Genomic DNA, 25,214 nt, shown 5'->3' with positions numbered 1-25,214 from the left:
GGATGTACTTCTCAATACATAATGCACCTATTCCTGCAGTCAGCATGAAGAAAAACCATCCTCTATATATGAATCAGTATGTAGTTCACTGATGGTTTAAAGTGAGAGAACTGCCTATATGACCAAGTGTGATAGACAGGAGGCTGGCCAGCAGAGGCAGAGCTATAAGGGGATGGGTGGTACACCAGGAGCACGGTAGTGGGGGCAGAAAATCGCCCCGACCCCTTTCCCCCTTGCCAGGCCCCGCCCCACCAGCCTGGCCCGTTCTCAGCCAGCAGAAAAGGTAAGTGTGGGGGCAAGGTGGGGCCACGGGGTGGCGCACGGGCGCCATTTTGCCCCAGGCACCAATTTTTCCCCCTATGCCCCTGCTGTCCAGTCCCTTAAGGGAAAAACAGGCAGGCAAGAGGATGTTGCTTAAGCCTACAGAAGTGTTGCTCCAGCATCCAACCCCCTTGGGGAGGAAGGCTGAATGCTGGAGTAGTGCATAGCAGAAGTTAGGTCAGATATGTCTCAGCAAAACAGCAGACAGTTTGAAAAGTAGCTCTGCCTGACAGCATGACAGAAATTTAGCTGTACCTCTGCGAGCGGATTGAATACTCACATAGAGGTCTGTCTCTAATGAACAGACCGCATGCCATTACGGTCGTTTCTGCAGTGTGGCAGAAACTGCTGTCCACAGGCATAATTAATTACATGGAGCTGCCCACAGTTTGTCCAGTTCACCTACCTCTCCTCCCTGCGCAGCTCTGGACAGCTGGAGGGACATATCCACGCTGCCCTCTGACCTGGAGGGCAGTGTGGGCATGTCCCTCCAGCTGTCCAGAACTGCGCAGGAAGGAGAAGTAGGTGAAAGGAACACCGGAGGGGCCAAAAGTGGTGACCTCATGCCGGTGCGCTTCACACTGCGCTGGCAGGAAAACGCCACTTTTCAAAAAATCGCTCAGAGAAGGAGTTTCAAAAGCGGCGTTTTCCTGCCATTTTGGTGGGTTTGGCATGGCGCTGTGTGAACAGCACCCCAGGTACGGTGTTTTTATTGTTTCTAGCGTGCTGTTTGTGGACTGTGCAGAAACAGCCATAGTTGACTCTTGGGAAAGGATAGGCTGATGTGGGTAGAATCCTGTGTGTGAAAGGATCCCACCCAGTGAATAAAGCAAACCGTAACTAAACGCTTAAATTTAAGCGTGCTTGGGGACCTGTGCTGCTGATTTCCTTTAAAAATAAGTGGTATACAAATAAATCATATTTTTATTTGCATACATTTCCTGTGTCAGTGATCTTCATGTTTTTGCTTACTACAAAACTTAACACTTGCTACTCTAAGAACATCTTATGACTGAGGGGAAGGTTTACAGTTCAAAACAAACTGGTTCTCCAAAATCATTAGAGACTGTGGTGGAAAGAGCCTTTCACACCAAGCTTTGGAACTAGGTGTGTAAGGAGCAGGATTTACTGTCTGTCCTTCGTTTCATTCTGACAAAGGCTGCTGCCTTGAGTGTCATGCTCTCCATAGGCTTGTATGTGAGAAATATGGGTCAGATGCACACTCCAATTGTATTATTGAAACTGCTGCAGGACAACTCCTACACATTATTCATAGCAAAATATCTTATTTTAGCATTACCAGACACGTTTACACTGAAAACTTGTAGAACTTTCTGGCTGAAGAGAAAAGTATTGACATGTCATAAGATGTTCTATTACCCAAACAAAATGAAGTAGCTATTTGAACTTACAGCCCATTTTAAAACTCCCATAAAACATGTTTTAACTATTAATTTCTGCTCATGTACAGAAGAATCAATGCCTGGTTTCTTCACCGCTTACTAGCAGGAAGAAGTTCCTTAATTCCCCTGCTCTTCATTTTCATATTCTGTATCAACCAGCAGTGCAGATCCATCATTGCTCAGTGCAACTTTACCAGTGATAAGTTTCCTTAGAGTTTCAAAAGTGCCACATAGTTGCTTCACTTTAGGAACAGAAAAGATTTTTGCCAAAGGCACATGGACAGTTTGTCCGTTAATGAATGGTTCTATTTGTGAATTTTCAGCTTCGGTTAAAGAAGGATATTCTGTGAGTCTCAGGAAACAAGATGTCAGGAACGGAGGATCTGTTTCCACACCATCACACCTTTTCTTGTACTTGGATTTTCTGTTGCCCAGTAGTCTTCTTGCAATTGTTTGTGATGTCCACAAAACTTCATTGACCACTGCAGTCTGCAAATATTTTTCATCTTTAAGGCTTGGATATACTGCTTTGAAAATCTTTTAACATAAAAATATAGATACTTAATAGTCACAGAGCTCATTTCAGGGACCCACAAACTGTCACATATAGACAAATTTCTACTTAGGTACAGCATTTTGCATTATCAAATTTTGAAGTCTTGACAGTTTCAAATAGTTAAGTTTATAACCAGCTTTCTTAATACCACCATCAAGCTTAAAGAGCCAGCTGATTTTTAACAAAACTAAAAGCAAAGTCAATTCTACTTTTTCCTGTAGCTCATGCTGTGTGGCCTACAAACCTCTAGTTTTCTGACAAGAATTTCACTATTTACCATCATCATTTATGCTTCCAATTTTGCTTGGCTCAGAAGCCTGTCTTGTTTAGATGTTCACATCCCGCTTCACTCTCACCTCCATTTTATCCTCACAATAGCCACCCTGTGATACAGGTTAGGATGAGACAGGGTGACTTGACAAAAGTCCCCAAACAATCCTTTTCTACTGAATTTATTCCTCCTTATGTTATACAGAAAATACACTCACCGTTTTATAAACATGTTCTTTGTATTTCTCCACTGTCTCAGGTTCTCCATTTTTAAGATACTTTCTCACAAATACACCTATTTGCGTACAAAATCCAACATCGCCTTCCTCAGATGGTGGAGTTCCTAATCCAGTGAACTCCACTGTATAGCCATAGTGAGCAGCAACATCAAGAGCCCTATGTTTTTAACAAAACATTAACAATTAAAACACCAAAAATGTTTTCCAAACAAACCTAGCTTGTTTATTAAGAATGTCTTAACTGCACTATACTCTTTTCCACCAAAAATCCAAGTAGAATTGTATATCCATCCACCGCCACTCCATCCACCGCCACTTCCTGGACCTTGTTTGTAGTAGAGTGCTCCGTCCTAGTGCCTGCCTTGTTCTAAACACTCCCCTCCATTCGAATAACTGCAGTTCCTTTTCTGTTCCCGTACCTGCCCGCCTCTGCGCCTCTTAAACTGCTTAAGCAATTTATACTTCGGTACCTTCCTTCTCCCTCTCCAGTTGACTCCCAAGTCAGCCTTCAATAAGTTCTTCTGTGAGACAATTATTTTGGAAACTGCTGGTAGTGCACTGAAAGCCCAGCATCCATTGGAAGAAGTATTTCTCAGATGAAGTTGGTGGTATGGGAAGCCTCCTCAGGACAAGATTTTCAACAACGCAAAGCCCTCTCCTTCTATTCTTAGACCGTCTCCTCACATTGAAACTCCAGTCATTTCGTCCCACAAACCATCCACATCCCGTGTAAACTCCGCAAACCACCCCAAACATCCCTGTGCAGCCGTTTCCGCCTTGAATTCGCACCCCCAGCCTTTTCCTTTTGCCAAATCTCTCACCTGCCGGCCTTGCTACCTTTTCCTCAGAGTCAAGCTGTCACTCAGCATCCTGGCCAAGCCTCTGCCTCAGTTCAGTTATTTTTTAGGCTCAAGCCACAGCCAGTAATGTTGCCATAGCTGCACCTTCAGCCTCTCGTTGTGAAGCAATCAGGAAGTGGCACCAGCAACAACAGCACGAACAGCCCAACAGCCTTGCCAGGCCTGGGAATTAAAGCAGGCCCAAAAAGCACCAAGCCAATAGGAAATTATTTTGCCAGCCCCCACCCCTACCCCCACATCTTTTGGGGTGGTTGCGTGATCCCAAATTTCAAGAAAAGCCTCTCTTACCACATTAGAGGAGAAAGTTGCCACAGCCGGATCCATGCCATACTGGAGGTGGGAGTTGAACCCGGGGGAAGGCGCGCTGAAGGCAGTTTAGCCAGTGTAAGGAGAAAAAGCCGAGCCAGACAATGAGTGGCCCAGCTCATCCCTCCTGGGTCCCAAGATCACACTGGTTCTGCACATTGTGTCTTTTCCCCCTCCACCTCCTTTGCCTCTTCCTCTCCTCTGCTCTCCTCTACCCTCCTGCATCCTGACTCCAACAGACTTCCCTTTTTTTGTAAACTCCCTCTTTAATGCTCATAGACATTTGGGACTATTTTCACATGTGAAAGCATGCTACTTTTACTTCCACTGTACCATGACTTCCACTGTACCATGACTAACAGATCTTTTGGTGGGAACGGATATAGTATACTACTGTCTATTCACGTTCGTTAGATCTTCTTAATAAGCAAGCACTGGAATGAAAGGAGTCAATATAAGTGAAACTACTGGAAAACCCTTCACTTCACAAATGATTTCCAGCCAGCATGCCTTATCAGAGCTGGGTGAGGAAGGAAGAAAGCACAAGCAGTTTTAGCAGTGGAAGCAAATCTTTGCTTCTTCCCCAACACTGCCTCTATTGCAGAGACAGTGGAAGGTAGTGTACTGGCACTGACTAGAGACTACATACAGAAAGCTGGAAAAAATACTGCCTTACCATCTATATAGGCAGGGTAACTGAGAAAACACCAAACAACCAATTTCAACATATTATGGCAATTAAGTATTTACTTACTTCATTTGTATCTGGCTTTTCTCTATACTGGAACTCAAAGTGGTTTATATCGTTCTCTCATCCCCTCGCCTGGCAGCAGGCTGTTAAACCCCTACCGGCCCCCTGCATCACTGCCAAGGTGAGGAGAAGTATCACCAAGAGCCTCCCATGCTTCCAGAGGCAGAGGGCTTACCCAGGAGGAGGAGGCAAATGGTGGCAGGCAAGGACAGGCGAGGTAGGACAGGAATGAAAAGACAGTCGGAGACAATGCTCAGGAGTGGAGGGCAACAACACCAAGTCAGGAGATGAACAGAAGGGCAAAGCAGACCAGACAGTCAGAAATGCTGGGGTGGGAGAAGGGAGCACCAAGGGGGAGGTGAGGCCAGCTAGAGCCAGACAAGGACAGACGCCAACGGAGCCAGTGAAGGACAGGCCTGGCCCTGATTGGGAGCCAGGGAAGAGGGATATAGTGGGAGGGATGATAAAAGCCAGAAAGGCATTCTTGTCTTGCGTAATTATTTTGCCTATGGTTATCAAACTGGTTATTAACTAACATATTTAATTGGTCAATTGACCAATGCATGCCAGAAGCTTTATTAAATCTTACCAGTTCTGAAACTGTGCTCGATTCCATTCAAATTTATGGTCTGGATGTCTGAATAATGTTGCAGTTGGAAGCAAACGATTAAATTCTGAGTTTGGTGTGCTAATGACAATCATGGCTGGAGACATAAAACCAAATACCACCTCCGGAAATTTCTCCAACTCTTCTGCCTCCAGATGTTCTATTCTGAAATTATAAATGTACAAAGAACCTTGAACTCCAACCAGAAATGTTCACCCTCCTGATTGAGTACATCTTTAGTACTGCAATGCAACTATCCAAATGTAGTTATTCTGAGGTGATGCAAAAGTATTTGTTGAACACCTATAACTACTCAATATATGATCTATCTAGTCAAGCATTGTCTACACTAATCAATGATGGCTCTTCAAGATGTCGAGCCAAGATCATGCTCAGATCTGTTTCTTAGATTCTTTCACTGGAGATGCTGGGGAATGAGCATGGGATCACATGAAGCTACCTTATACTGAGTCCATGAAGGTCAGTATTGCTGACTCTGATGGGCAGCAGTTCTCTAGTCTCACGTAGAGATGCACTACCTGATTTCAACTGGAAATGCCAGGGATCAAACTTGGGACCTTTTGCATGCAAAGCAGATGCTCAGCTCCTCAGCATGTATTCTAATTCTTCCATTCACCTTCTCTGTGAACTGCAGACCCTCCAACTTGCTGTACTCTTATTTTTCAAAATCCACACCTCTGTATCCTTTGCTCCTAAATATATCGCCTGCATTAAATGGCAAGAATATGAATCAGGTTGGTAGACTTTTAACACTCGAGTCCTAACTATATTAATCTATGCAATGCTGCAAAATGCAACCTAAAAATTCATGTAAAATGAGCATACCAAATTAACATTATTTATGAGCAAAAGCTTAGAGCCAAGAAAAAGAAGTTCTCACTACAAAGTTTGAAAAGGCCCTCTTTAAATGCTATTTCAGTAGAATACTCACAATTCAACACATGTTACCATGTCGAAGCCCAGCATACAGGGATCTTTCTCAGCAACTGAACCTTGATGAAGGATAATAGTCAGGGGTCTTTCAGATGGCTGAAGGAAGTCACCAGGAAGGGGACACAGCGTGTGCCTAAAATTAAACAACATCTATACATAATGAAAGAATGTCCAACGAGACAACTTTTACCACTGCAATTCTTTGTGCTTACTGTCATCAGGAGTTGAATACATTTATAATTAAAAAAATAACTGTACACAGCAAAAAATGCTTCAATTTTAATATTTCTCCCCAAATCAACAAAGGTCAAGGGCAATAAGATAACACTTAAGTGAGTTAGATATGCATGTCCTATACACCTTTAACGCTCACTAGTTTGCCCTTAATTTGACAACATAACCAGGAGGAACATATCCACAAAATGGCTCAAAATCTTAAAACATAGACATTTCACTTAGTAATGCAATTTTATAATACATTCAACTAGTAACACCAGGAATAAATGAGGGTAGGCTGGTAATTTCCTGTATATTCCCTAGCATCTCACTGGCATAGTTTCTCTTCAATGAGAGCATAAGGGGAACAGAGATATTCAGCAGATGTGTGCCCAACAGGGATTCCATACTGCCAAAAGACATCACCAATGTTCCCACTGAAGAGATGTGTCCTGACATTTATGTGAACAGCATTTCAGTTCTTCACAAATTATCATACCACCCCAGAGCTGGGGAGATCTGAAGGCCAATCTAGACATGACAACTGCCATGAGTTGGGTAAGGCTTCCTTGATCTGCATTATGGACAGATATGACACTGAGGGGGTTCTCCAATGCTCCAGGGCCTAATTGGACTTGGGAACAGAGCACCCGGGGAGGAGGGGCTTCAGCCTTTCCCCCATGCCATTTTCCTAAGTCAAAATGATAGCAGGGGGCTCCATGTGTTGAAGACAAGGTACATGAAGCTTCACAGTGGGACACATAGGAGTCCCTCCCAAAGCCATTTCAGCTCATGAAAATAGCGTGGGAAGAGCTAAAATTCCCCTTTCTGAATCAGGCTCCAAAGTGCTTAAAAATGTTAGGATCCCTATGGCAGATATCATGCCTAGTTTCATAAAGTTGTGATGGTACCCACTAGCAGGCCTCCTGGGCAGAAGATGTGAATTGGAAAAGAGAGGAACAAAGACCAAAATCCAGACCCCTGGTTAAAGAAATAGATGAAACAGGATTACAATGGGGTGCTGTGTGGTTTCCGGGCTGTATGGCCGTGTTCTAGCAGCATTCTCTTCTGACGTTTCACCTGCATCTGTGGCTGGCATCTTCAGAGGATCTAATGGTAGGAATGGAAAGCAAGTGGAGTATATATACTGTGAGGTCAAAAGGTGAGACCATCTGATATTTTGTGATATTTTGACCTCACAGTATGTATACTCCACTTGCTTTCCATTCCTACCATCAGATCCTCTGAAGATGCCAGCCACAGATGCAGGCAAAACGTCAGGAGAGAATGCTGCTAGAACACGGCCATACAGCCCGGAAACCACACAGCACCCCAGTGATTCCGGCCGTGAAAGCCTTCGACAATACAGGATTCCAATTCATCCTTGTCCATTATTAAACAATGCTTTTTAAAATGCCACTAGGGATATGGTCAGTGGTGGGATTCAAACATTTTAACAACAGGTTCCGATGGTGGTGGGATTCAAATAATGACTGTTAAAAAGTATTAAAAATATATTTTAATATCACTTTTGATTTTAAGTATTAAAATATTAATACTTAATAAAAATATTTAAAATATTTAAAAAGTGATATTTTGAATTTAACAACAGGTTCTACAGAACCTTCAGAACCCCCTGAATCCCACCTCTGGATATGGATCTGGCTGAAAATAAATCTGCAATAATTTATACTAAACACACACACACGCATGCACGCACACACGCACACACACACACACACACCCCATGCCAGCCTTGGCACAAGTAGAAAGAGAGTTCAGGTGAATAAATTCTCCAGTACAGTTAAGTGTAAAGAACTTGGCACAAAGTGAGCTTGGTCACAAATACTTGATAAGGAATAATATGGTGATAACTTTTTAGCCAAGGATATGACCAGACATATAGGGGGACAGTTGTGAGGAAAGGAAGGCAAGGCAATTGTAAGCCACTTTGAGACTCCTTACAGTGGAGAAAAGTATACGAACAATCTTTTACCATTGGGAAAGAACCACTATGCATCAGAAGGCAGATGCTACTCAACCACTGTTTGCTCAAAACCAAACAGAATTTTAGACCTGGATTGCGATAAGAAGATTAAACCAATACATTACTAATCATATCAGCAGAGAAATTAGGAGGACTCTTTTACAGCAACCAAATCCATCCATAAATATGTTCCTTGTAGGGAAGATGTTAGAACAAAGAGTCTTCTCTACCAGGTGAAGCACTGACAAGACTTCCCCTGAAGACAACCACCTGAGAGCAAGGAACTCTCTCCATCATCATCTCTGCCATTTGAGCCACAGTAAAGTTTGAGGTGGTGTATGGAGATGGGGGGAAGATGTCAGACGGTGGCAAAGAGGTTAGCAATGAAAGGCCTGGAAAGGGTACATCTCCCACAGCAGACAGAGTGTAGTGAGGCACTTTCCTCTTACTATTCCACACACAGAACAGTTTCCACTAACACTCCAGCCTTTTCTTCCTCCTCTCAAAGGAAGTTAATAATGTCTTACTAACAATCTACTTCAGCAGGTGGTGATTCAGGTACTATATTCTGTGTCATTTAATCCAAACAGATAGTCACCAGAACCAACAACTGAATGTATTGTCAAAGGCTTTCAAGGCAGGATTTAACTGGTTGTTGTTGGTTTTCCGGGCTGTGTGGCCATGGTCTGGCAGATCTTGTTCCTAACGTTTCACCTGCACCTATGGCTGGCATCTTCAGAGGTGTATCACAGAGGGAAGTCTGTTACACACTGTGTCCAGTGTGAAGGGAACATTTTAGTGGGGTACATACTGTCCATGTCCCAGGGTGGGGAATCAATCAGTAAGTGTTTGGGTGGAACTTGCTATGCAAAGGTGTGGTTGATAACATTGCATTACGGGTGGGGTTTTTCAGTCCAGGGAGTGATTCACGTTTGCATTCCCTGCAGCTGCAACAGCCTTAGTGAATGCAAACCCTGTGTCTGGGTGGAGTCCATTGTCCATGCACCTAGCATGTCCTTGGCCTTTGATTCTGGTGGTTTTAATTACTGGAAGCCAAGTTTTGTTAATTCTCAGAGTCTCTTCCTCCTTGTTGAAGTTTTCTTGGTGTTTATGGATTTCAATGGCCTCCCTGTGTAGTCTGACATAGTAACCTTCCAAATTGTCCAGAATGTCAATGTTTTCAAATAAAATGTTATGTCCAGTTTTATTTAGAACATGTTCTGCTACTGCAGATTTTTCAGGATGGTTAAGCCGACAGTGTCTTTCATGCGACTCAACACAAGTCTGAATGCTGCATTTTCTGGTTTCTATGTAGACCTTTCCACAGCTGCAGGGTATGAAATAGACTCCTGCAGAAGTGAGGGGGGGTCTCTCGGGTCCTTTGCTGAGCGTAGCATCTGCTGTATTTTTCTGGTAGGTTTGAAGACTGTTTGTAGGTTATCTTTTTTCATCAGTTTCCCTATTTGATCTGTGATTCTCTTGAGGTATAGTTTTTCCTGTGGGGGCTGTTTCTCCTCAGCCCTCAGGGTTTCTCTTTAATATTTATCATCTCAGCTAGTTCAACAAGCATTTTCAACATTTAAAACAAAGACTTTTAAAATGGCTGTGAAAAACATAGATTGAGAAGAACATGTTTTGTTGACACGCCCACTCTCTCACCCCCCACGAACACACTTCAGGCAATTTGCAACCTTAAGAATGATACTATCAATCAAGAAACTTTACGAAGGCTTCTTGGTTCTTGCTGTCCTGGTTCAAAAATGAAGATAACAAAGTTACTGGGATATACACGCCACTTCTATAAAAGAAAAAAAAATCCTCCTTACATTTTTTCCTTCATCACATCCTCACTGATATCTAATCCAACAAGTATTTCAATGCAGTTGCAGAATTTCAGCATCCACAGTAGCCTACAGTCAGCACATCCCAAGTCCGCCACCTGTAAATTACAATTTGGAACATTGCCTTCTAGTGTTATATTTAAAACCGGTGTGTCTTGCAGGTCACTATATTTTCAGATAACAGTTTTAACAGTAGTAATCAAACAACACCTCAACTCAGTGCTTGCCCACCTTAGTCTAATATGCAATGGCGCAGACATGAAAACAAATAAATACATGGCTCATCTGCCTACACACAAAAATATACCTAAAGATGTGTACTAATACAATTTAGAAACCTGTTTTACTGTTGTTCCAGGCCTTTTCCACAAGCGGCTACTCCATTTTAAAGGTGTTTTCTATCCCATCATTTTCTACAGTTTGTTCACATGCCTCCTCTCCAAACTGTTTTCTAAACTATTCTCTCTGATAACTTAAAACATTAGTTTCACCTGCACGAAAAAACAAATGTGCGCATTCTGGGGTAGTGACATTGCTACACACGCTGTAACTTTTTCCCTTTTTTGTGTACACAGTGTATTGATGATTCATTGAATCAAATCATCAACCCATCATTTCAACAAAGCATCGAACAACTTACTAAAAAAAACCCAAAACAATTGCAGCATGGGACAGAAAAAACATGAAATTCACAAAAGCAAGAAAAATTAAGAAGAGGGGAAGAAGAGTAAGGTTGGGGACCAAAAAATGGTGGAGCAAGTGCCAAAGAGGAGGTTTGGCAACTGCACAGTTGGCATAAAAAATGGTCCACTGTTTGGCAGGAAAGAATGTTTCAGTATGAAATGTCTCAGTATGACTGCACTGTGAGGGAAGTGGGCTTAGAAACGTTTCAGTGAAAAACGGCGATATAAAAGTGTTTTCACAAACAATGGAGAAAAAGGTGGCTGGAAATGTCTCCATGACAAAATTGGAGGGGGGGAGGGTGTTGTGGAATAGTGTAGAAATCCACAGAAGAAACATTTCATTTGCAGGTTTAAAATGATGTCAATGACTTGTGTGGAAAAGGCCCTAGTTTTAGCACTGTATAGAGAAACTACAACTTACAGTTATACATAAACCTCCAACTAGGCCACTACTAGTGCATCACTGTGTTGGCCCCCTGCTAACTTTGCCCATTTCTTCTGATAAGATTACATAAAACTCAGAAAACCTATTTGCCACTTTACCCTCCCACTCAGTGGGAGAGGGGAGACAGGTTAATGGTTCCATAGATAATAATCCGTTTCTCCCATCAGAATTTTTTTTTAAAGGAAGACCTACAGGGTTCTGACAAGCCTGACATCATGCATTGACAATGCAGCAAGAAAAAGATTATGTCCTACACTGCAGCATAGTTGCTGCTGACAGAATATCAGCTCAAGATCAATACCATTACGTTTTTAAGGTAATGTTTCTGATATGAAGACCTTTCCATTCTGTCCATTTTTATGCAATAAATTAAGAGCCACAAGATAATATTACCCAATTTACTTTTCAATAATTTACATTCACCTCCAAATTTATTAATAAGGACACCACATTTTACTTTTGCTCTATCTTAACAGGGACCATGTTTCCTTTAGCCCTGCAAAGGCTTTTAACTGCTACTTTTTATATTTAGAAAATAATTTCTTTAAGTGCAATCTGAATATACTTTGCACCCAGTAACATCAAATCCATCTGAATATGCAACACACCTTCTTCTCCATTTTAAGTTAATAAGCTGCAGACTAAGTGCCTTTTCACTGTGGCCTGAAAGAATTATCCTCCCTTCCATACATACATCTTTTTGTACTGAATGGTCTGATTAAGAATTCTTGAGAACTCAAAAGTTTGCACACCATTTTGCAATATTTTGTTTGGTCTTTTTTAATAATAAAAACTATTATGTAATAAAAACTACTACGTGATGATAGCTACTGGAATTTCTCTTACCTGTGTCATTGTTACATATAATCTTTTAGTTGACACTGTGGGGAACCAGAAATCCTCCCAGGGCTTTGCCAATGTTTTCTGATTTAAGAAAATTCCACCCACACCATTTAAGTTCATGTTGCCCCCCCCCCCGGCCCCACCCCATACAGTTGCAACAGAAACTGCTGCAAGACTGTGCCTTTAGAGAAGAAGAAGAGAGTTTTGGATTTATACCCCACCTTTCTCTCCTGTAAGAAGACTCAAGGTGGCTTACAAACACCTTTCCCTTCCTCTCCCCACAACAGACACCTTGTGAGTTAGGTGGGCCTAAGAGAGTTCCGAAGAACTGTGAGTAGCCCAAGGTCACCCAGCAGAAATGTAGGAGTGCGGAAACACATCTGGTTCACCAGATAAGCCTCCGCCACTCAGATGGAGGAGTGGGGAATCAAACCTGGTTCTCCAGATTAGAATCCACCTGCTCTAACTACTACACCATGCTGGCTCTCTAGGGAATGATGATCCTCATGTCACTGGATTATAAACAAGCATTTTCCAAAGAAACACATACCAACCTTTTTAGGTTTATGCTTGATCACTAATTGTTTAATGAACTGGTAGCGTTGCTTATACAATGGCGGTGTGAATTTAACTGTCCTTGCAAGTTCATCTTTTCTCAGTTTTTCCTCCATAATCAGCGCTGAAATCATACAGAATAGAAATGTTTCTTAAATACTATTTGTATACCAAATATTATGCAGATTGCCATTTCTTATGCTTCTTTTTGAGCCAAATGAGAAGCTTAAACAAATACTGCAGCCATTTGAAAAGTTAACATTTAATACCACTTCTTAGAATATTTTGTTGACTTTTCTCTCTCTTCCCTAAAGTGGTATGCAATACCATCATCATGAGCACCATCCAAAAAACACTTACTGGTACTTATATGGTGAAGCTATTCGTACTGTATTCTTATTAGTACATTTTAGAGACAAGAAAAATGACTACGATACTATTTACACATTTATATACACGATATATATGTAAAAACACTTTCTTTTCAACTATAGCACATATGCTACATTCTTTTACATTGTGGAGTATAAAAGACCAATGAACCAACTCAAGACCATGTAGCACACACCTTACATTAATCACTCTTCCCTCTCCCTCCCATTCTTACGCCTATTAGCAAAATTACAACACCTGCTCCCGCATCAGACTTCCTCCAAAACCCAGAGTCACTGTCTGGGGGCTCTACTTCAAGCACCTATAGAAGGCAGCAGCAGAGCTTTTTTGGTAGAAGTGCCTTCAGGTTCAAACACTATTCCCTAAGAAGTCAGTCAATCCTCCTTCCAGTTACAGAAGACTTTTTCCCCTACTTGGGGGTGAGGGTAAGTTGGATGGAAATCAACAAGGATTCCTGGGCAAGGATTACTTCTTTTTTCAACACAGATCTTGACTGGGAGGTATTTTAATTATAGAACAGTCAGAATAAACGACATTCGTTTTACTTTAACAAAAAAAAGAATTAAGGAATAACTTCATTCTACTAATCTTTACTGCACCATTTTACCTACTCCGTAAACACACCCACACACGTGTAGATGCTTTAAAAAAAAGAAACGCCGCCTTTCCTCCTTAAACTCCTAGCTCCAGATAACTCAGTGATTGACTTCCCCGCCACTACTCACATCTGCAGACCCCTTCCTTGACTCAGAAGATTTTCTCTCAACCCCCCGCCCGCATTATTTCCACCAGGATTCTCCTTATTCATTCACAGTCAGGCTTTGGAGCTAGATTTTCTCTCTCCTCTCGCCTAAAAGCTAACATTAGGCGCCTCCAACAAACCTCCTAAACCTACACGGATTCTCCGGCCCTCCGCACCGCTCGACGCCAACGCCCTTCCGCCCCTCCCACAAGAGTACTGAAACCAGGGGCCGTTGACCGCCTCAGCTGCTGCTGAGGATTTCTGGTTGCAAAAACTGTTGCGTCTTTGCGTTGCCCCCACGTCGCCCGGAAGGAAACCCAAGGTTTTTACTCGTGGAGTAAGGGCTGGCCTTTCACCACCTACCACTATGAAGCCGATCCAAACTGAGCCAGTCCTAGAGTTTTATAGGCTCCCGGCAAGAAAGACTATGCGCTATATCAGAGCGGATCTCGAAGTTCAACCCTTTCTGCTTTCTTCCTTTCTACGCTCCCAACTGCCACTCTCCTAGACTTTAAGAATGAACCTCAGTGAGCTGTCCTTCTCTCAATCGGATCGTCACCTTTTCTTAACAGAGGTGCCACTAAAATGTCATAATAAAAGCCTTTGTGTTCCTAGCAATGGATGATATATTCCGAAGGGTATACAAATGTATTAGATAGGTTTGCACCAAACTTCTCTCGTCTGCTGCCTTGCCAGGCAGTCTTGAGATAGTCCAAGATTTCTTGTCGAAGGCTTTCACCTCGGATTCAACTGGTTGTTGTGGGTTTTCCGGGCTGTGTGACCGTGGTCTGGTAGATCTTCTACCACACCAGGGCCACACAGTCCAAAAACCTACAACAACCACTCCAAGATTTATTAATTCCAATTTCATTCAAATCCCAACTGTTTATTAAGACTGTGGCTCATTCCGCACATGCAGAATAATGCACTTTCTTTTCTTTTTTTAATTTTAATATTTATTGAATTTTACACATCATACATAAACATAGAAATACTCACATTTTGGTTATTAAAAGAACAGCAGTTGGAATATTCACTTATAAATATCCCCTATTGGGGATTATCGTCAATTATCATCATCTCTGCTTACATCAATCAATAAAAGCTTCAACCAATCGTTGTTGTGTATCTCAAAAGAAAATTTCGTCTATTGTTTACTAGCTTAGTTTTTTTTTTTAGATGCTAAGTTAGCTTTTCACAATGCTAATGCACTTTCAAACTGCTTTCAGTGCTCCTTGAAGCTGTGCGGAATAGCAAAATCCACTTGCAAACAGTTGTGAAAGTGGTTTGAAAATGCATTATTTTGCGTGTACGGAAGGGGCCTCAGACTGCAAAGTCGGTGGGTGAAATTAACTTGGGTTTCATTAACCCTTTGAATGAACGGCTATACATTAGAAAAAGTAAGTTTAAAGCTAGGGATCGCTAAAAGGTTGGAAGTAGTTGAACATAAAACTCTCTGAGGGGGTATGCTATACACAACTTTATGCTATTGCCATGTCTTCACAGTGCATTTCTGGCAAAGGAAGGGAAATATTATCTAATATGCAGCCTAATTCTATGCATGTTTATTCAAAAGTAAAGCCACTGAGTTCAATGGAGTTTACTCCTCAGTAAATGCGCACAGGATTGGAGCCAAATTAAAATGTTCCATAAAAACAATTTTCTAAAATGTAGAAGTCATAGTTCTATTCCAAAGGGAACACATTAGAAATAGTCTTAAGTTCTAAGTTACTGGGAGTCTACTAATATTCTTTAATAATTTCTAGAATCAGAGTATGAATGTGAGACTCAGTTGTTTGAATCTGACAGCAGGTTTATTTACCATACCCCCTTTTCAACATCTTTGAAAAATATGGCATCAAAAAGATACTTTCATTTGTCACACATTGTACTTTAATGAAATTGTAACTGACAATAAAAGCAAAGGAAGCACTGACAGAAACGCTAATTACTAGACAGATACTGAAATAGTCACTCTTTTCGCTGAAGATTCAGTATATATATATATGTTCTCCCCACATCACTATCCATCTTCCTATATGACTTGGTTCAGCAATTATTAGAATTATCATAGAATAACCTTTGTCTAGAATCATTAACTGACTATAAACTCATCTGCTTGAATCATATGGCATATCACAAATCCTCAGGAAGCTTTAACATCTATCATTACAAATTAGTAGCCAATTCAGTAAAGAGTCTGTTGCAGCAGTAACAAAAAATCTCTGACACTATAAAGACTTATGTGACATAATTGTTTGTGGAATAGAGTTCACTTCATCAGAGGGAAGAAGTTTGTTCTCAGCTGGTAGATATATAAATATACACTGGGCAAACAAATGTAAACAATGGGATAAAAAGGCAATGAAGTAGTCCAGTCAATGGGTATTGACAGCTACATATATTATGCTGGAGAATTAGCAGGTGAATGAACTAATGATGTGATTGATGCTGATAGGCCCTGTCACAATGGAATGGATCTACACCTACTCTACCATTCCATAGAACAAAGTTTATTAATTAAATTAAAATTGATATTTATACTCCATATTTCTTTCTGGGTCAAGAAATCCACTTAGAAGGATGAAACACTTAAGTTGGAAGAAGGGCTATTTGGAGGACAGGAGGATCCACCCTCATGTTTTTTGAGTTGATACAATAAGAGATGGCATCTGAGTTTGTTGCAGGGTCTAGTTCCTAGTCTGGTGGCTCATTATTGCTGGTCAGTGGCCTTGAATGCAAGGGATCTATCTGATGCATAGGCAGAGCTACCATGGGGCGGAGTGGGGTGGACAAATGCCCCAGACGCAGGCATGGGGGGCGGAGAATTGCTCCCCGCACCCCTCCCCGCACCCCTCCCCTCAGACTGCCTCCGCAGCCCAGAGCAGCCTCCGCAGACCGGAGCAAGCTGCTCTTTTAACTTTTTAAGGTAAATTAGGCCTGTGTGTGTGTGTGTGTGCGCGCGCGCGCACTGGTCTGACGAAAGGCCTCCCATGTGCCACCGAAGGCCTATGAAAGAGAAGAATCATTATCTAGGAGAGATGCTGCTCTCTGTAACCCCCACCTGCTGAGGGCAATGGCAGCTAGAGGCAGGTAATTTCTCTTGATGGCATCTTGCCTTTGGAAAACCCTTCCCCTTGAGGCTTGCCTGGTGCCTGTCTTTCAGACTCCAAGTCAAGCATTTCTTATTACCCAGGATTTTAGCAAAGCCTTTAATATTTTAAAAGTTTTTCTATGGTTTGCCTGAGGACTATTTTATGGATGTTTTCATGGATTTTAGTGGTTACTTTGTGGTGTTTGATAATTCTATTTTTTTTACTTTATTTATACTCAATCTTTAATATGCAACTTTTGGTCCTTATACAAAGTCTACATTTAAACACCTCTCTAAGAGTTAGGTATCATTGAAACGGCATGCTGTCAGATGTTGTTAAAACATTCAAGGGCGTAAGGCAGGGTTGCCTGCTTGCACCAATGCTTTTTATTTTCTACCTAAATGATCTGGTGGAAAACTTGAACCATCTAAGTTATCATCCCCAAAAATTGCCATATATCTGTGTTATTGTGCATGGACGCTGTGATTTTATACAAATAGAAGAGCCATGGGTAAGTAGGTTTCTTGTTGCAAGCAAGAAAAACTGTCAATTAATTTCCAAAAAACCAAAGTTCTAGTGGTAGGAAAACAGCCCAGGCACAGGGACTGCCTTATCTCAGAGAATAAAATCAAATAAGTCGATAGCTTTAAATATTTTGGGGCATTTCTCCAGGCCTCCGGGGGTAGGGCGGTTTATCAAATCAAATAAATAAATAAATAACAGCATCATAAAGCAATTGCATTCACTGGTGATAGGACAGCAAATAGTATTTTGAAACTATAAAACCAGAGGTGGATCTTATGCACCGGCAGCCCTCAAGTTATTGAAAGGCAAAGTAATCCCGCATTTTGTATATGGATCATTTCTGGGCTTCTCCCCCTCTTCCTATGGCTCCATGGAGAAAGTTCATCCCAAATTTCTAAGGTCACTCTTGCAATTGCCCGAGTATCTATCTGATGCCTGGATTAGATTAGAAGCTGGAATGATCCAAGTAGATGCCATAATCAAAATAACTTCAATAAATAGATGGCTCACAGCTCTTCTCAATCCGCATGGTCAGTTCCCTGTAGTACTGCAAGATAATTTTCAATCAAGTTGGCATAGTGCTGTTCTAAGAACCGTCCAGCAAATAGGATTTCCCCCTAACGCTCTTTTAAATCTGGGGCTAGAGAAAGCTGGAGAGATTGTCAGACAAAGAGTTTATGATATAGGGAGACATGATATAGAAAGACATATTCACTCCGGAATATCTGGCTCCTGAATCCCTTAGATTCCAGGTAAAACCAGCACCTTATCTATTTTTCCTAGATAATAAAAACCAAAGGTGGATGTTTTCATTGGTTCGAAGTAACACCCTGCCATCTGCTGTTTTAGAGAGTAGATTCATGAAAATCCCCTATGAACAGAGTATCTGTGGTTGCTCCCTGGAAGAAGTGGATTCGCTTGAACACAAATTGCTTAAGTGTCCTCTATATAATAAGCTTAGAGAAGAAATCCTGGTGCCTATTTTGACTGAATGGGCTGGAAAAGATAATAAATGGAAATTGAACTATTTGCTGTTGGGTAAGGACCAAAGAATTTCCAATAAAGTAGCCCAGTTTTGTGTTTTAGTAAATAAATACATGAGAGCCGGTGGTTAGGAGACCATCAGTCTTTTTAGAGGAATGTTAAAATAAGTTCTATTTTATATTTCAACTTTCTTACCTCTTTGTTTGTAATTAATCTGGAATTTTGCCTTTTATGAATTATTGTATTACTGATTGTTAACTATAAATAAACACATCTATCTACTCAGTCTTTATCCACAATGGGGAACCAAAACAGTTTATGTTGTTCTCCACTTCTCCATTCTATACTTACAACAACCGTGTGAGGTTGATTAGGCTATGACTGATCCAGCAAGCTTCCATGGCAGATGGGCAGTTCAAACCTAAGTCTCCCAGATCCTAGTCTGACACTAGTCACTGCACCATACTGGCTTTCTTATGACCATGGCTTGTCTTTAATCTTGATCATTTATGTTGTTGGTTTTAATAATGTTTCAAACTTATGAGCGACCTCAAGTAGGCCTCTGGAAAAGAGGCATTTAATTTCTACAAATAAATAAAGAAATAGCGCTCAGATCTAAGGAAGAAATTCGTTTATGGGAGCTCTTTGCTATGTCTTCATGTCTTTTTAATAAACTGCTTGTGTGTCATATTAGTATGAACAATAAAAATGATAACTATTTGGAATGATTAAAATAACGACATATCATTTTGGGTAAATTAGTAATTGTATCAATGGCCTTGATATGATTATTTATTTATAAAATATGTATGCTGTTTCTCCAGAGACTTGCTTGTGATAGCTCAGAGTAAAGACAATCCAATAAAACCATAAAAGCAACTATCAATATTACTGAAGGATTCTGGCAAAAAGCAAGGCCATGAACAATATTTTCTATGCACAGGAGAGAACTTTAAAAAATACTTTACAACCAAATATTCACAGAGTACTGCTGAAGTAACAGCTGCTTCATGTACTATAATAAAGAAAGGTTCTTAAGCAGGTCTATTCATCATAATCAGGCATGTTCAATAGAGCTTACTCCCAGAAAAATGTTCTTATCAATAACATTATCCCACTACGCAGAGAGAGACTATCCATGGAAGGATGAACTTGATTAGATTCTACATTATTTAATGTCAGTTGACATCAGCCACATCGGTGAGCAGCAAGAAATTCCAAGGAAGCACTATCAGCTTTGGCTTCCTTTGCTTGAAAAAGCATTAAAGACACATAGCATTTTTGTAATACACACAATATTTAGAAATACACAAACATGGACCTACGACTCATGGGTAGGGGGATCTCAGTTTTCCCTTCCAGTTCACTGGCCTGCCTACTTGTTGGATCCTGCTGCCCAGTAGTGGGATCCAAAAATTTTAGTAACAGGTTCCCATGGTGGTGGGATTCAGACTGTGGTGTAGCGCCAATGGGGCTGGATGGGGCACGACGGAGGCATGGCCAGGCATTCCGGGGGGGGGGGGCATTCTTGGGCTGGGCTGTGGCAAGGATGCAGCCGCTGCACCGGTCCTTGGGCGGGAAACGAATGCATGCAGGCGCAGGTTGCCACGCATGCCGGTGCACCTTTTGCTAGACTGCTTCAAGTTCTGCGCGCTACTACTGAGAGGAGGGGCGTAACTAAGGCAAAAATCACATGGCAAAATCACCAATTAGTAACCCCCTCTCGGCACACACAAATAATTAGTAACCTACTCTCGGGAACCTGTGAGAACCTGCTGGATCCCACCTCTGCTGCTGCCCCATCGGCCTGCCTACATCACTGCTGCTCCATGGCTCATGCAGTGGTAGCACCTCCCTCCCTCCCTCCCAGTCATCAGCCTGCCTCCATCGCTACCCTTCAACAGCTCATGCAGGGGGGAATGACTCTTTCCTTGCCTGCAGCCTTGCCAGCTCTCAATGGCAAGATGGCAGTGTTTGTGGCTCTTGAGCAATCCGCTCCCCTCCTCAATGTTCATGGCAGCAGTAGTTCCCATGTATCCTCTTGCCACCTGCCTAGCAGTAGTGGCTTTTGCCAGGCTAATGGAGGTGTGTAGTCTGTTCAAGTGAAGTTTCTCTGCTTAGGGATTTAACTCCACCTCCTTTTAAAAAACTTTCTGGGTTTCTTTTTGCAAACCATGGTTTTGCATCCAGTTTGTAGAAAGATTTCTCCCCGCCCCCCATTTGTGAACTGAGAATCATATGAGCAGAACATGCACAGCAGCAAAGGGTTGCTTTTGCAGGGCAGCAAATCTGCTACCCTGCACCAAATCCCAAAAGAGAGATCCCGTACTTTAATGTGCTTCACCATCAGCCAATTCAGAGCTTGCTCATCCTCTGTCTGTTCTGTGCGCACACACAATCCACACACACGTCATCCACTGTCTCCAAGCTGCTAATAACTACTTGACCAAGATGGAATGCTATCAGGAAGTAATCTCCTGGAAATTAGTTCCCATTGAGGAAATTTATACATTTATTAAGGCATATTAACACTGTTTTGTCATAAGCCCTGGCTTCAGAGATGGATGGCACACACACCCATTCTTGAACAGCAATCTTAAAGTAATACATTGTCCCAAACTATTATCTCTATGTTGATAGTTCTCCAGGGCTCCACTGAAATTATATTTATGATGGTGTGTGGGGAGAAATGTTAGAGATGCGCAACAATCCAAGCAAACAGAAAAACTGTATAACTGTTCTCTCAACAAACAAAAACTTGCAATCCTCTTCTTGAAATTTATAAACAAACCAAATGAAGATAAACCAAATAATTTTTAACAGTGCAAAACCAACGTTAGCTGCTTGAAGAGCATGTTTGGTCAAAGTACTGGGTACCACTTTTAAAAAAAATTAAACATCTGAAATTAGTTGGCACAGCAGTGAAGACTGGTACTACATCTGACGTTAAAAAAAGGATTAGATTAAGGCAGAGAAAGTAGCTCCATAGAGAAGTTCACCATGAGAGGCCTATATTTTCAAAGACAGCATGGCTGCAAAGAGCCACCACAAATAGTTTTAAGGATATTATAGCAGCTGCAGACAAACTCAAATAATTACACTACCTGTAACTGAAAAAAATCAAAGTGGCATCTTAAAGACAAACAAACCTTTCCAGAATATTAGCTTTCGTGGCTCTGACCTGGATAGCCTGATCTCGTCAGGTCTCAAAAGCTAAGCACGGTCAAGCCTGGCAAGTATTTGGATGGGATTCCTTCAGGCAATACCAGGGCCATGATGTGGAGGTAGGCAGTAGCAAACCAAACTGTGCTATTTTTTATTTCCAGGGGGATGGAAGGTCCAATCACACACAGTGCACGGCTAACAGCAGAATTACCCACCTCCCAGATTTGAAGAAGGAAGTCCAGAGAAATAAATCTTGCAGATTCAGGGAAAGCTTTTCTAAATTGCAGAAACAATCTTTTCAGTTGTGTGTTTTTCTTACATAGATATTCAGAGTAAAACAGTATTAAATGTTACACAAGCAGACTGATATTTAACATGGTAGATGCAAGAGCTCTTTGGAATTAAAGGAGAAAGGTTTAAGCAGTTTGTTTTCTTCACCCCCTAACATACTTCCTTGCTGCTTAACCTGAATTCTACCTATGGAAGCCCCCTCAATTAGCTATGACAGCAAAAGAGACCATTCAGAGACACATCACTGCTGGATGCCAGATGCTGGAGACAATAACAAGGGAATACAGTTGCCCTCATCTATTTGTGAAGTGGCTGCTGTTGCAAATAGAGAACTGGATTACATGAAGACAAGTGAGTACATGGCAAAAGTGGAGTCTGAAATCCAAGCACGCAGTCCCAAACAATTTCTTTTTACCTGAAAGTATATCTTCTAACCTAACACTTGCTGCATCAAATTGATACACCATGCTCTGAATTTCTTTTCTCCCTCCATTCCCACATTTGTAGAGATAAAATGAAAAACACACTGATCCTTCAAAAAGCATTGCTGCTCACATTATTGTACAGTATTAGCTTATTGAACTAATTGCAGCAAGTACAATGACAGCCACTCACACAGATGGCTTTACAAAAAATCTAGCAAAATTCATGGAAGATTGGTCTATTACCAGCATTTATCCATGGTAATAGAATAGATTATGGGAACAGGAAAATAGGCTTGAATATTATATTTGATATAAAAGAATAAGGGATCTATATAAACTGAAAATCAAGGAATCTCTCAGTAGTAAAAGTAACTGGTCAGCAAGTTACAAAGCAGGGACGATCTTATCATATCACAAAGGAATTTATAACATCCTGGTACAGGACTAAAGACGTGAGATAGAGTATATGTTATAGACCTAAAGGCATCCTCAGCTAGATAAGTGGGACTAAGGCCCTTTCCGCACGGGCCATATACGGCGCCCTGGGGACGGCAAAAACGCTGTCCCCAGGGAGCCGTTCGCACAGGCGGCGCTGCTAAAATGCAGCAGCACCGACCTGGCTCCCCTCCACCACCCCCAGGGCGGCGTCAGGCCGCCTCCAATAACCTCCCTCCTGGAGGGAGGTTTTTGGAAAACAGCACATTCCCGCCGGTGCGGTGCGAACGGCACCGCCGGGAACACGCTGTTTTTCCCGTCCCTCTCCCACTCACCTTGTCGCCTTCGTCACTCTACTGGACTGCTGAGACCCTCCCTCGCTGTCCTCCCACCCCTGGAGGTTGGAGGGCAGCGTGGGCGGGTCTTAGGAGTCCAGCAGGGGAACGAGGTGCGTGGGAGAGGGACGGGGAAGAGGTGGCTCCATGTGGAGCCGCCTCTCCCGCGCCAGCCTCTGCAGGGGCCGCTCGCACGCTCCCATGCGAACGGCCCCCACCCCTCCACCGGCAGAATTCCTGCCGGTGCAGGGGCACCCTTTCCGCAGTGAGGAAAGGGCCTGAGTTAATAAACACAGAAATGAAGATGTCAAAGGTTAGAAGAGAGATAAATCTGATGAGATAATTAAAATGTGTTTTTCTATATTTTAATTAACTCTGAAATGATAGTGAAATATATTAAAGGTATGCATAGGATGTATTCTAGGGAAACCATATATCATAAATAATTGTTACAATCATTTTCACCTTTTTAGTAAATAAGATGTATGTGAAATGTTGGAAACTGGTTATCTTGACTGAAACCAGGAAGGCTGGAATTAGTTTTATTGCCTTATCTATGAAAAGGACAAACAAGCCAAAGAGAGCAGAGGAAAATTCCAGTTTTGTGTTAAAAAGTCAAACTAGCAAATTTGATTTTAAGATGAAGGGTATGTATGTAAGGAAATCATGACATGTGCATGTTTGAAGGTATAAGAAGAGAAGTCTTTTGTCTGGTTGGCAGTCACTCTGAGAGAGAGAGAGAGAGAGAGAGAGAGAGCATCCTGTGATAGATATTGGATCTACACAATAAAATATTTTTTCTCTTAAAACCTGAGTCTCTTAAAATCTGAGTCGCCCCACAAGATAACTGGAACCTGGTGAAAAAGCCAGAGTCAAAAGGTCAGGATCGGAAGCTCAAAAATGCTGCTGTTGCAAATATATATGTAACAGACATCTGGTGTTTATCAAGCCGGAATACATAAGTTATACCTGTGAATAGGGTATGTGTTCTTTGTCTTTTTAGAGTGGACTAATCATCTGTCTAGTTAGAAATTATTTTGCCTTATATGGAGCAACCAATCAGTTTTAGCCTGAGCTTTCTAGATGGTAGAGAAAAATATACAAATGAATGTCTTTATTCTTTCTCTCTTGGGACACACAATGTTTATTTGGGTGTCTCCACTTATTATTGCAATAAACGCGACTTTATGAGACCAACTGTCTTGTTTGGACAAGCCTTTTATTTGTCTAACACTGCCACTGATGCACCCCATCCTGTATTCCCAGGGGCATAACATCAGAAGACAAGGAATGAACTATTTTTGTTCTCCAGTATTGGTACTAGCTCAAAGCTAAAAGTATGTTTGTCACATGCATGTATGCTGATGTTTAAAGACTTTGCCTACCCATTGGTCTCTATTAAAGAGCGCTGTACAATGAACAAGAACGTGCCACTCACCACAGATGAACTAAGTGCATCTTTTCGCCTTCCTAGGGAAGATGTTTCTCACAGAACAATTCTATGTTCCAAGTAAACACAGACATGCACAAGGTGCAAGTTTCATTATTAAATATAGAGGCAACTATTTCAAAAGCAATACATAAAGGATTGGGGAACCACTTTTTAAAATATAATGAACAACCTCGTGGTTTAAAAGATTATGACTGAAGTCCTGAACATATTTACTAGGGACTAAACGCCACTGAAGTTTGGGATTGCACTGTAAGGGACTTACTTCAGTAGAAGCTAAGTTGCACGATGACGTTTCATATGCTAAAAACTTTATAATTTATTGTTTTCAGGGGACATCGAGGAAGACTATATCTAATTGGTACACAGATACAGCTTTTTTGCAAAAGGCAAAATAAAGGCTTGTTGTTCCTGAAAGCCTAATTAGGATTCCGCGGAGCATATTAATAACGAGTTCATTTATAACGACTGCATTTGCAACTCATTATAAATATGCTGCGCGGAACCCACTCACTCCGACTTTCCCCTCAGCTCGCT

General features: G+C 41.6%; 1 protein-coding gene across 6 annotated transcripts; it reads right to left on the bottom strand.

Annotated features, from left to right (window-relative positions):
* Nucleotides 1–1,230: 1,230 nt before the first annotated feature.
* Nucleotides 1,231–25,100, bottom strand: HENMT1 (HEN methyltransferase 1). 6 transcript variants are annotated; one of them, XM_048497244.1, is made up of 7 exons: nt 24,943–25,100; nt 12,837–12,961; nt 10,297–10,409; nt 6,266–6,400; nt 5,296–5,478; nt 2,769–2,946; nt 1,231–2,261 (listed from the first exon to the last, which is right to left on the bottom strand). In XM_048497244.1, exons 2-7 carry the CDS (start codon nt 12,951–12,953, stop codon nt 1,842–1,844), a joined length of 1,146 nt encoding a protein of 381 aa, XP_048353201.1. In that variant the 5' UTR covers nt 12,954–12,961; nt 24,943–25,100; the 3' UTR covers nt 1,231–1,841. The 6 variants fall into 6 exon arrangements, with proteins under 6 accessions (XP_048353201.1, XP_048353203.1, XP_048353199.1 ...); XM_048497246.1 differs by lacking the exon at nt 24,943–25,100 and adding an exon at nt 14,336–14,398; XM_048497242.1 differs by lacking the exon at nt 24,943–25,100 and adding an exon at nt 14,113–14,283.
* Nucleotides 25,101–25,214: the final 114 nt, after the last annotated feature.

This window comes from Sphaerodactylus townsendi, linkage group LG05 (genome assembly GCF_021028975.2).
Source record: "Sphaerodactylus townsendi isolate TG3544 linkage group LG05, MPM_Stown_v2.3, whole genome shotgun sequence".
NCBI lineage: Eukaryota > Metazoa > Chordata > Lepidosauria > Squamata > Sphaerodactylidae > Sphaerodactylus > Sphaerodactylus townsendi.
The sequence above is the reverse complement of the archived record's forward strand: the minus strand, read 5'-3'. Positions and strand labels throughout refer to the sequence as shown.

Excerpts from the sequence above, each read along its gene's own strand:
- HENMT1 (XM_048497244.1), bottom strand. The coding sequence starts at position 12,953 with ATGGAGGAAAAACTGAGAAAAGATGAACTTGCAAGGACAGTTAAATTC. Across the intron at positions 6,401-10,296 it reads GATGTGATGAAGGAAAAAAT|GCACACGCTGTGTCCCCTTC; the intron begins GTAAGGAGGATT and ends GTTTAATTTTAG. Across the intron at positions 5,479-6,265 it reads ATGGTAACATGTGTTGAATT|AATAGAACATCTGGAGGCAG; the intron begins GTGAGTATTCTA and ends TTATAATTTCAG.